This window comes from Nycticebus coucang, chromosome 6 (genome assembly GCF_027406575.1).
Source record: "Nycticebus coucang isolate mNycCou1 chromosome 6, mNycCou1.pri, whole genome shotgun sequence".
In the NCBI taxonomy this organism is placed as follows: domain Eukaryota; kingdom Metazoa; phylum Chordata; class Mammalia; order Primates; family Lorisidae; genus Nycticebus; species Nycticebus coucang.
The window spans coordinates 78,290,626-78,303,021 of NC_069785.1; the positions used below are offsets into that span (position 1 = coordinate 78,290,626).

Consider the following 12,396-nt stretch of genomic DNA (forward strand, 5'->3'; position numbering starts at 1 on the left):
GGACCTGTAGTCCCAACTACTCCAGAGGCTGAAGAAAGAGAATCACTAGAGCCTAAGAGATTAAGGCTGCTCTGAGCTATGACACTACTGCTGTCAGTAGTGCCCTCTACCCAGGGCAACAAAGTGAGACTCTATCTCAAAAAAATTTAAAAAATTTTTAAAAATTTTAAGTAAAAAAATAAATAAAGGGGCTTTAGGCACAGTGGCTCACACCCATAATCCTAACACTCTGGGAGGCCAAGATGTACAGATTGCTTGAGCACATGAATTCAAGACCAGCCTGAGTAAGAGCGAGACCCTGTCTCTAAAAAATATCTGGGCGTGGGGTGGTGCCTGTGGCTCAAAGTGGTACGGTGCCGGCCCCATATGCAGGAGGTAGAAGGTTCAAACCCAGCCCCGGCCAAAAACTGCAAAAAAAAAAAAAAAAAAACTGGGCGTGGGTAGGACACAATTATAAGAGAGATTTTTATCTAACAAACGTAATCAGTGTAACCTAATTCTTTGTACCCTCAAAAAATCTCAAACAATTTTAAAAATATATAAATAGCCAAGCATTGTGGTGGGCTTATCCCAGATACTTGGGAGGCTGAGACGAAAATCACTTGAGCCCAAGAGTTTGGGGTTGCTGTGAGCTACGTAGCCACAGCACTCTACCAAGGGTGATGAAGTAAGATTCTGTCTCAAAAATAAATTAACTAGGCTTGGCACTCGAAGTACCGTGGTTATAGCCCCCAGCCATACATGGAGGCTGGTGGGTTTGAACCCAGTTGGGGCCAACTGCAACCAAAAAACAGCTGGGCGTTGTGGAGGGTGCCTGTAGTCCCAGTTACTGGGAGGCTGAGACAAGAGAATCGCTTAAGCCCAGGAGTTTGAGGTTGCTGTGAGCTATGATGCCACAGCTCTCTACCGAGGGCGACATAATGAGACTCTGTCTCAAAAAAATAAATTAATTAACTAAATAAAGTGATCCATTTAACCAAAAATATTTGTATCCTCGTAATAAAACTTTGAAATAAAAAAAAAAAAAAAGACAGGCTTGGTGCCTGTGGCTCAAGCGGCTAAGGCACCAGTCACATACACCTGAGCTGGGGTTGCTGTGAGCTGGTTTGAATCCAGCCCAGGCCCGCCAAACAACAATGATGGCTGCAACCAAAAAAAAAAAAAATAGCCGGGTATTGTGGCAGGCGCCTGTAGTCCCAGCTACTTGGGAGGCAGAGGCAGGAGAATTGCTTGAGCCCAGGAGTCAGAGGTTGCTGTGAGCTGTGATGCTATGGCACTCTACTCAGGGTAACAGCTTGAGACTCTGTCTCGGAAAAAAAAAAAAAGACAACTGTGTGTATGTGTTTTGCATAAGTTTGGTATTAGAGGAAATGTGTACGCATTACAGAAAATGCCTTTCCCAGAGAAAAATGGAATTTTTTTTCTTTTCTCAGAAGCTAAAACCAAAGCAAAAGTCATTTCTTATTCTTTTTTTTTTTTTTTTTTGTGGTTTTTGGCCGGGGCTGGGTTTGAACCCGGCACCTCCGGCATATGGGACCGGCGCCCTACTCCTTGAGCTACAGGCGCCGCCCAGCAAAGGTCATTTCTAATCTACTGTTTGGGTCACATTGTTTAATAAGCAAATGATGTTCCTCACAGGTTCTGGAACCGCTCAGCCTCCCTCCCATACCCACATCTTCATGCTTAAGAACCTAACTTAAGGCTTGGCACCTGTAGCTCAGCGGCTAGGGCACCAGCCATATACACAGGAGCTGGCGGGTTCGAATCCAGCCTGGGCCTGCCAAACAACAATGACAACTAAAACAAAAAAATAGCCGGTCATTGTGGCAGGTGCCTGTAGTCCCAGCTACTTGGGAGGCTGAGGCAAGAGAATCATTTAAGCCCAAGAGTTGGAGGTTGCTGTGAGCTGTGAGGTCACAGCACTCTACTGAGGGCAACATAGTGAGACTCTGTCTCAAAAAAGAGACAAACTTTAGGCCCTTAATATTCACAAAACTAAAGTCAGCTACCCTTGATGTGCTCAGAAATTTTTAACAGAGCAAAAATTCTCATATCCAGTAGGGCACCAGCCCCATATACCGAGGGTGGTGGATTTGAACCCAGCCCTGGAGTTTGAGGTTGCTGTAAGCTGTGAAACCACAGCCCTCTACGGAGGGCGATAAAGTAAGACTCTGTCTCTATAAAAAAAATAAATAAAAAGAAAAAAATTCTCATATCCAAACTAGATCTTATGTAACTACTACTTACAGTATCATTAACTACTGGCAATAATGAAAATAATGAGAATTCTTCACCTTTTCCTCCCTGGAAGGCCTCAATTTAACATCATGAATCACTTGGTCCTTGACGTATGGTTACTTCCAAAGGGAAAGATGACATTTAGCATGGGACATGTAAGACTGGGAAAAGGGAAGTTCTTGGCCACAAGAAAAAGGACAAAACTCCTACCCTTGGGAAAAGGGCCAAATGTCTCTGAAGTCCACTATAAAGCAGTTATTTTTTTTTTTTTTTTTGTAGAGACAGAGTCTCACTTTATGGCCCTCTGTAGAGTACCGTGGCCTCGCACAGCTCACAGCAACCTCCAACTCCTGGGCTTAAGCGATTCTCTTGCCTCAGCCTCCCGAGCAGCTGGGACTACAGGCGCCCGCCACAACGCCCGGCTATTTTTTGGTTGCAGTTTGGCCGGGGCCGGGTTTGAACCCACCACCCTCGGTATACGGGGCCGGCGCCCTACCGACTGAGCCACAGGCGCAGCCCAGCAGTTAAATTTTTAGCTTTAGCAGATTGCATCGGCCAGGTGCAATGGCTCATACCTATAATCCTAGCTCTCTGGGAAGCCAAGGCAGGTGGACAGCTTGAGCTCAGGAGATTAGCCTGAGCAAGAGAAAGAACTTGTCTCTAAAAATAGCCAGGTATTGGGGCAGATGCCTGTAATACCAGCTACTACTCAAGAGACTGAGGCAAGAGAATCACTTGAGCCCAAGAGTTCGAGACTGCTATGAGCTGTGATGCCATGGCACTCTACTGAGGGGGGAAAAAGTGAGACTTTATCTCAAAAAAAAAAAAGAAAGAAAAGAAAAAACAGGCCGGGCACAGTGGGTGGCTCACACCTGTATTCCTAGCACTCTGGGAGGCTGAGGCAGGTGGATCACTTGAGCTCACAAGTTTGAGACCAGCCTAAGCAAAAAGTAGAGACTCCCATCTCTACTAAAAATAGAAAAACTGAGCACAAGAGTTTGAGGTTGCTGTGAACTGTGACACCACAGCACTCTACCCAGGGTGATAGCTTAAGACTCTGTCTAAAAAATAAAAAAGAAAACTACTCTGTTGGGCCAGGCAAGGTGGTTCACCCCTGTAATCCCAGTGACTCAGAAGGCTGACACAGAAGGGTAGCTTAAGCCTAGGAGTTCCAAGCTGACATGGACTATGAGTGAGATCCCAACTTTACCTACATACATACATACAATATAGACACAAAACAATTTTATTGCCCTAAACCATCAACCACTACTGGGATATGCATGCAAAACCAAAAGACCCTGAAAGGCTGCAATTATACTAAATTCAAATCTTCTGAGAGTTTGAGTTAAGCGTCTTTACTTGGAGGTTGCTGTGAGCTGTAATGTCTCAGCACTCTATCAAAGACAACAAAGTTAGACTCTGTCTCTAAAAGAAAAAAAATTTATGTATGTTACACAGACATAACAGATTTAAATAAGAGACTTTTTTTGGAGACAGTCTCATTGTTGCCCCAGGCTAGAGTGCCATGGCATCATCATAGCTCACATTAATCTCCAACTCTTGGGCTCAAGTGATCCTCCTGCCTCAGCCTCCTGAATAGCTGGGACTACAGACTCCTGCCACAACACCCTGCTAATTTTTCTATTTTTTTTTTTTTTTTTGCAGTTTTCTTTTTGGCTGGGGTAGGGTTAAAACCCGCCACCTCCAGTATATGGGGCCAGTGCTGTACTCCTTGAGCCACAGGCAACACCCACTAATTTTTCTATTTTTAGTGGAGACAGGGTCTCACTCTTGTTCAGACTTGTCTCAAACTCCTGAGCTCAAGAGATCCTCCTGCCTTGGCCTCCCAGAGTGCTAGGATTATAGGCATAAGCTAACATGCCCCACCACGCCTGGCCCTTATTCTTTTTTAATGTCCTAATTTTTATAAGCCCCTCCAAAAGGAAGTAATGCTGCCTATATATAAATCACTAGTAGAACTACTGTTCATACCACAGTATTTCCCTGAGTGCCAGTTATTCTGTCAGTCATTATACTAGGCAATGTGCCTATGATGGTGAGCAAAGAAAAAACAGTCACCAACAGTGGTAACCTTCATCGCCAAAGTGGCAACATTCATCCAGCTTGCAGTCATGTACTTACACTAACAATTGTTAACTCTTTGATAAGTGACTGAAGGACATGCACATGATGCTCTGAAAGCCAATAACAGAAATCTAACCTAATTGAGGAAATCAAGGAGGCCTTCCTGTGGAAGTGAAACCTAAGAGCTGAAGGATGAACAAAGGGAAGTGTTTCCAGATAGAAGAATGCAGCTTGTGCAAAGATACTGTAGCAGGAGAAAATACAGCAAGAATGTAGAACCATAAGGCCAGAGTGCCTGTACTAGAAACGAGTGTGAGAATTAATTAAGACCTGAGGCTGCACAAGGGCAGCCTAGACATATAGACCATATGGGCTCGGTTCCTGTAGGTCAAGCAGCTAGGAAGCCAGCCATACACCAGAACTGGCGGGTTCGAATCCAGCCCAGGCCTGCCAAACAACAATGACAACTACAACAAAAAAATGGCCAGGCGTTGTGGTGGACACCTGTGGTCCCAGCTACTTGGGAGGCTGAGGCAAGTGAATCGCTTAAGCCCACGAGTATGAGGTCACAGTGAGCTGCAACACCATGGGACTCTGCCCAGGGCAACAGCTTGAGACTCTGTCTAAAAAAAAAAAAAGAGTTATGACTTGATCTCAAGAGCAGTGAAAAGGGGGCTGTGCGCGGTGGCTCACTTCTGTATCCCAGCACCTGGGAAGACAAGGTGGGTGGACTGCCTGAGCTCACAGGTTCAAGACCAACCTGAGTCAGAGTGAGACCTTGTCTCTAAAAAAATAGCTGGGCGTTGTGGCAGGCGCCTGTAGTCCCAACTACTTGGGAGGCTGAGGCAAGAGAATCACTTAAGCCTAAGAGTTTGAGGTCACTGTGAGCTATGATGCCAAGCACTCTACCAAGGGTGACCAAGTGAGACTCTGTCTCTAACAAACAAACAAACAAAAAAAGGCAGTGAAAAGCTACTAAAGGGTTTTATGAATGCTTATTTGGGGGACAGGCAGGCTGAGGGGAAGATGCAATCAGATCTGCAATTTGACTTTGCTTCTGAATACAGATGGACCAGATAAGAAACAAAAGTCCTGTCAGGATATGTGAGTACCTTGGACTAGGGTGATGGCAGTAGAAAGAAGCCAGTGAATTCAAGAAATATACAGGAAAATCTGGTGATAATATTAGATGCAGGGGCCTAGAGATGACATAGTATCCATGACTTCCGGGTTTCTTTTTTTTTTTTGACACAGAGTCTCACTATGTTGCCCTTGCTCTCCAGTAGCTGAACTACAGGTGCCCGCCACAATGCCCAGCAATTTTTTGTTGTAGTTGTTGTTTAGAAGGCCAGGGCTGGGTTCGAACCCACCAGCCCCAGTGTATGTGGCTAGTGCCCTAAATACTAAGCAACGGACTTCTGAGTTTCTTATTCACATGACTATAATAGGAGATAACAGTCAGGAGGGATCTGCGCCAGAAAATCTTTAAGGTCAATTACACACTCTAAAAAAGGGCTAAATGTCCTATGCTTTTGCCTAAAAATGTGTCAACTACTTTGATCCCCTATTTTACTTATGAAAGAGGTTCTAAAAGTTTTATTGCTATTTCCAAAAATCAAACTGACTCTCCAAACTACAAGGATTTTCCAACACTAAAGAAATTTCAAAGATTCTGCTATAAGCTTTAAATCCAAATCAAAATTTTTTTTCTTTCTTTTTTTTTTTGAGACAGAGCCTCAAGCTGTTGCCCGAGACAAAGTGCCATGGCATCACAGCTCACAGCAACCTCCAACGCCTGGGCTTAAGCGATTCTCTTGCCTCAGCCTCCCAAATAGCTGAGACTACAGGCGCACGCAACAATGTCTGGCTATTTTTATTTAATTTTTTTTTTTTTTTTTTTTTTGGTTGTAGTTGTCATTGTTGTTTGGCAGGCCCGGGCTGGATTCAAACCCGCCAGCTCTGGTATAAGTGGCTGGCCCCTTAGTCGCTTGAGCTATAGGCGCTGACCCTCAAAATGGGTTTTAAAATTGATTTGAGCAATAAAGACAGCCTTATGGAATGAATGTGTCATTTCCCACAAGGACCATTTTGGTAAGGCTAACATGCATTTGCTGCTGTTTAAATATTTTAAAGAAACCTTAATTATTAAACATACTCTGATTTGATATTAACAAAAATATAATCAGGCCTTACAATAATCAGAACCAAGTTGCTTTTATGTTTATTTCAACATTTTGAAATGCCAGTAGAAATGGGGACATTTTGTAGGGAAAAAAAGATTCAATTTTTTTTAAAAACTCATAACCTCTAGACCTTAATATTTTACTGTTTCCATCCAGTCCTTGTTAATGTCCATCACATATATCTGAATATGAAGTTTTTACTAGTTAACATGCCTCTATTGGTACACACTACATACAGAGTAAAACCAATATTTTGCCAATACTATTAATACCATAATATTTACTTTTTATATTTCTAAATTTGCAATCTAATGCCATTTTTTATAGAATATTGATGTGATGCCTATAACTCTTAGAAACATAAACTTCAAATTTGACTGACTGGGCGGTGCCTGTGGCTCAACAGAGTAAGGCGCCATATGCCAGAGGTGGTGGGTTCAAATCCAGCCCCAGCCAAAAAAAAAAACAACACTGCAAAAAAAAAAAAATCTGACTGACCCCAGGAAAAAAAAGATGAAAAGATGAAAGGAGATTTACCCCTTTAATTCTTATTTATTTATTTATTTATTTTTTAGAGAAAGAGTCTCAGTTTATTTCCCTCAGTAGAGTGCTGTGGAGTCACAGCTCGCAGCAACCTCCAGCTCTTGGGCTTAGGCGATTCTCTTGCCTCAGCCTCCAGAGTAGCTGGGACTATAGGCGCCTGCCACAACACCGGGCTATTTTTTGTTGCAGTTTGGCTGAGGCCAAGTTCGAACCCACCCCCCTTGGTATATGGGGCCGGCGCCCTACCCATTGAGCCACAGGCATCATACAATTTACCCCTTTAAAATAAACGTAAGACATTATACCTTAGTACTGAAGTATTTCTGATTCTAGTAAGATGGGTTTCTCTGACACCTACTTGCACTGGGGTCTAACCAGCATTTTATCAATATCCACTTGCAGTTACCAGGACATTACCACTGCTTGTGCAAAGCAGAATTCTTTTAAGTTTTCCCATTCTGATTTTATCTCAAGGCCTCAAAAGGCAAGACCACAATCTGCCTTTATTTTAAAAAGTCACCTTCCGGAAGCACTGTGGCTCAAAGGAGTAGGGCGCTGGCCCCATACACCGGAGGTGGTGGGTTCAAACCTGGCCCCAGCCAAAAAATGCAAAAAAAAAAAAGTCAACTTCACAAATGAGAAGAAAAGTCAAGAGCTTTTTAAAAATCAGGTCTTAAGCCTATTATCCAATAACAGTTTGTAAAACCAGATTGTCTTCATGCTAGAGACTGCTAGCAAATGTGGTAAACTTGGGGGAAAGGGCTGGAAAGGTTGAAATGGCTTAATGGTTCACTTCTTTTTTTCCATATTTAAAAAAAATTAACATGGAATCAGACTATGGCTATATTTGAGCATAGATAGCAATGGCTGGGTATGGGCAGTGCCAAGAGACAGAGAAAACCCCATAGGGTTCCCCACTCTACCAGCAGACTTTCCTCCTTCCTCAGAAGAAGTGGTCCATGTCTCCACAGCTGGAATGTGAGGGAGGGAAAGTTATAAGGGCCCTGGGCTTTTCCCGTATCCAACCCCCCAAAATAACACCGCAAACCACTTCCTCTGGGAACTAAAGGTCATAGCTTTAAGGGACAACAAAACTCAATGTAAGCTTCAGAAAGATGGAGACAGTCAGAAGAGATGGGGGTAGGGAAGTGAGGGTGAAAAGATGCACCTAGTCCGGGATAGCTGAATAGGGAGGTCCAAGCCAGGGACGTCAGGAGCACAAGAAGGGCTGGATCTTCCAGAATCTGCCTCAGTAGGCCTGTCCAGGCCCTCCTTGAGGAGCCTAGGGGACTCATCTGAAAATCTAGGGCGTCTATGTACCCAGTGCTAACACCACTATCCCCGGGAAGGGAGATGGGAGATGATCCCCATGAGAACCTTTCCCCCTAAACTGAGGCTTTTGTTGCCCTTTAAAAAAAACCCTCATGGAAAAACATTTATAAGGGAGAGAAAGGACCGGGAACAAGTAGCGGTTTTGCAAACATCTAGGCAGGAGGCCTCAGCTCGAGGAACTTTACCCTGGGGATGAGAAGTGGGGAGAGGACAACATGAGGCCTCGCCGACCGAGGGGGCACGGAGCCTCCGGGTGCAGCGGCGCCCCGGGAGGGGGATGAGCTCCGGGGCGCGGTCACCCACGGAGGAAGCCAGCCTGCGGGCCCAGCGCGGAGTGGGGGCGCCTCGGGAGGCAGAGACCAGGGTAGGCCTCGGGGGCCCCGACACACCCACCGCCGCGGCCGCAGCCCGGCTTACCTGCTCCTCCTCCGGGGTCAGCTCCGGCGCCATGTCGGGCCGGGGCGCGGTCACGGGCTCCATGCCGCCGCCGCCGCCTCCTCCCGCCGGCCAGAACTCGCTCCGGAGGCCGGCGCGCTCGGCCTCCGCTTCCGCGTCCCGGAGCCTCAGCAGCCCGAGGCCGGCTCGCGCATGGTCGGGCCGGCGGGGCCCGGCGCCCACGGCGGCTGCAAACGCCGCTTCTGCTTCCTCAAGAAAAACCTCTCTGGACTGTCGCTGTCTTCCGGGGGGGAATCCTTTTTTATTTTCTTCTCTCCTTTCCTCACACTCCCCCTCCTCTCCCGGGGGAAAAAAAGAAGCGCAAGCAAGGAGATATTAGACGATCGGGACGAAGAAGGGAAGATGAAATCAAGAACTGCTCAGCCCAGAGCGAAGGGTCGTAGCGGAAAGTTCCCCAGGGCCGCCGCTTCCTCCGTGTCCCGCTTCTTTGGCCGCACTCCGGCTCCTCCGGAACGTGACGGCGCCTCGGGGCCGCGGGCCCTGCGACCCGCGCGGCGGCCTCCCAGCCCGGCTCCTCAAGAGCGGCCGCAGCGACAGAGAGGGAGGCAGGCAGAGAGAGAGGAAAATGCGCCCCTCTCCCGGCTCACGGCCAGCACTGCGGCCGCACAGCAGCCGCCCGAGCCCCCCGCGGCTCCATTGAGAAACTGAGCGGCTCATTCACAAACAGACAGAGAGGAGGGCCCGGCCGAGCCTGGGCGCCGTCCGGGAGGGGGAGACAGAGAGGAGCCCGCTGAGGGGAAGCCCGGGAGGGGGATGGGCTGCGGGAGGAAGGGAGAAAAAGGAAGAAAGGAGTGTGCTTTTTGTAAGATTAAGATCGGGGAGGAAGACGACAGTACATTCCTTTGCAAACTATCTGCTGACTGGCACCTCTCCTACGGTTAACTTGCCGCTACCACCCACGTGTTGGGAACCTACCACCCTCATCTATTTCCTTGTCACTTGCAGACCCTGGAAAGGTTGCCTGTGAGGTTCGGGATGCTGAAGTGGAAGAAACAAACGCAGCTAATCCCGGCTTGCTGGCACCCTCTCTCCCTTCCTCCTTGCTGGCTGTCTTCGGTAATCTACGAGTGTAGTTAATTTTAATCCTGCACAAAAATGACATCCGGAGGAAAAAAAAAAAGACATCCGATTTCAAACCTCATTCAAAAATCACGCAGCCTTTGCAATTCTTTGATTTTCACTCGAGCAAGCACAGCGGCAAAGAGCTTATGGGGGTTTGACAAGGTTCAGAATATGGAATACCATCTTGAAATCCGTGGGACGAAAAGGAGTCAAGGCTGGGTGGGCATGTTTTTGCATCATTCCAAACCAAAGATAAATATTCCAAAATGGATCCAAAGAACAAGATGCTGCCACAGCTAGTCCTAAGGATAAACCCCTGAAAGCTTCCCAGAGAGACCCAATAAGAGGGGTCTTCAGACAACTGAAGAGGGAGCTGTGGCTTCAGATGCTCAAGCTAGAGTGTTTTTTATTATTGTTGTTGAGTCAGGGTCTCTCTCCCTCCCCCAGGCTAAAGGGCAGTGATGTCATTACAGCTCACTGCAACCTCAAACTCCTGGGCTCAAGCTACCCTCCTGCCTCAGCCTCCCAAGTAAAAGGGACTACAGGTACCTCCAACCATACTCAGCTAATTTGTTTCTTTACCATTTTTTGTAGAGACCAGTTATCTCCCTCATGCTTGATCTGGTTTCTAATTTCTGGCCTCAAGCAATCCTCAGGCCTGGCCAGGTGACTCACTTCTATAAACCTAGCACTCTGGGAGGCTGAAGTGGGCAGATCCCCTGAGTTCCAGACCCTCTCTCTAAAAATAGCCAGGCATTGTGGCAGGCCCTGTAGTTCCAGCTACTTGGGAGGCTGAGCCAAGGGGATCACTTGAACCCAAGAGTTTGAGGTTGCTGTGAGCTGTGACATCAAGGCACTCTACCAAGAGTGACAAAGTGAGACTCTGTCTCAAAAAACAAAAAAAGCAATCCTTAGGCCTGGGCCTTCCAAAGTGCTAGGATTACAAGTGTGAGCCACACTGCTGTACAAGGTGGCTAACGCCTGTAATCCTAGCACTCTGGGAAGCTGAGGAAGGTGGATTGCTTGCTCATGAGTTCGAGACCAGCCTGAGCAAAATCGAGACCATGTCTCTACTAAAAGAGGCAAGAGGATCTCTTAAGCCCTAAGAGTTTGAGGTTGCTGTGAGCCATAGCACTCTACCCAGGGCAACAGCTTGAGACTCCATCTCAATAAATAAATAAATAGGGCAGCACCTGTGGCTCAAAGGAGTAGAGCGCTGGCCCCATATACCGGAGGTGGCAGGTTCAAACCCAGCCCCAGCCAAAAACTGCAAATAAATAAATAAATAAGGAAAAAAAATTGTGAGCCACCAAGAGCACCTGGCCTCATTCTACCTCTGACCTCACCTTATTTCTGCATCAGTGCAATAGAACTTCAGGCTGCCCTTTATGAGACTCAGAGAAAAGTACCTTTGGTGTTTGGGTCCCTATCTCAGGTAGGGTATTTTCTTCTTCGCACCAAGAAGGCTGACTCTAGGTTAAGTTCATCACCCCATATGGGAGTTAAGGTTTAAGAATTACAGCCAGACACTCCTCTGAAAGACAGTCTGCTTATTTAACAAGTATATTTATATCCCAGGCACTGAGCTATGAACCAGACTTATGACAAGGCAGTTGTCTCTTCCATATGAAAGGATATACAATAATACCTGAGCTGTACTATGAAGTGAAAAAAGCAAAATTTAGTGTGTATAATATGCTGTCACTTTTTTTTTTTTTTGAGACAGAGTCTCACTATGTTGCCCTCAGTAGAGTACTGTGGCGTCATAGCAACCTCAAACTCTTGGGCTTAAGCAGTTCTCTTGCCTCAGCCTCCTAAGTAGCTGGGACTACAGGTGCCCGCCACAGTGCCTGGCTATTTTTTGGTTGGTTAGTTATCGTTGTTTAGCTGGCCCAGCCCAGGCTGGAACCTGCCAACTTTGGCATATGTGGTCGGCACCCTACTCACTGAGCTATGGGCGCCAAGCCATATACTGTCATTTTTATAAAGAAAAATATAATAGGCCTGGCTGGGTGTCTCATGCCTATAATCCTAGTACTCTGGGAGACTGAGGTAGATGGATTGCTTGAGCTCAGGAATTCAGTTTGAGACCAGCCTGAGCAAGAGTAAAACCCCGTTCTAAAATTAACCAGCTAGGGTGGTGCCTGTGGCTCAAAGGAGTAGGGTGCCAGCCCCATATGCCAGAGGTGGCGGGTTCAAACCCAGCCCTGGCCAAAAACTGAAAAAAAAAAAAAAAAAAAAAAAAGGGCAGCACCTGTGGCTCAGTCGGTAAGGCACCGGCCCCATATACTGAGGGTGGCGGGTTCAAACCCGGCCCCGGCCGAACTGCAACAAAAAAATAGCCGGGCGTTGTGGCGGACACCTGTAGTCCCAGCTACTTGGGAGGCTAAGGCAAGAGAATCGCTTAAGCCCAGGAGTTGGAGGTTGCTGTGAGCTGTGTGATGCCATGGCACTCTACTGAGGGCCATAAAGTGAGACTCTGTCTCTACAAAAA

General features: G+C 46.8%; 1 protein-coding gene across 2 annotated transcripts in view; it reads right to left on the reverse strand.

Annotated features, from left to right (window-relative positions):
• The window catches only part of PTPN9 (protein tyrosine phosphatase non-receptor type 9), a 103,262-nt gene extending 93,751 nt beyond the window's left edge, over window positions 1–9,511 (reverse strand). The window contains exon 1 of one of the 2 annotated variants that reach the window (XM_053595995.1): window positions 8,802–9,511. In XM_053595995.1, the coding sequence (XP_053451970.1) occupies window positions 8,802–8,864 (63 nt within the window). In that variant the 5' untranslated portion in view covers window positions 8,865–9,511. The remainder of the gene's footprint in view (window positions 1–8,801) is intronic. The other variant, XM_053595996.1, reaches the window with a different exon arrangement.
• Between the last annotated feature and the right edge of the window lie 2,885 nt (window positions 9,512–12,396).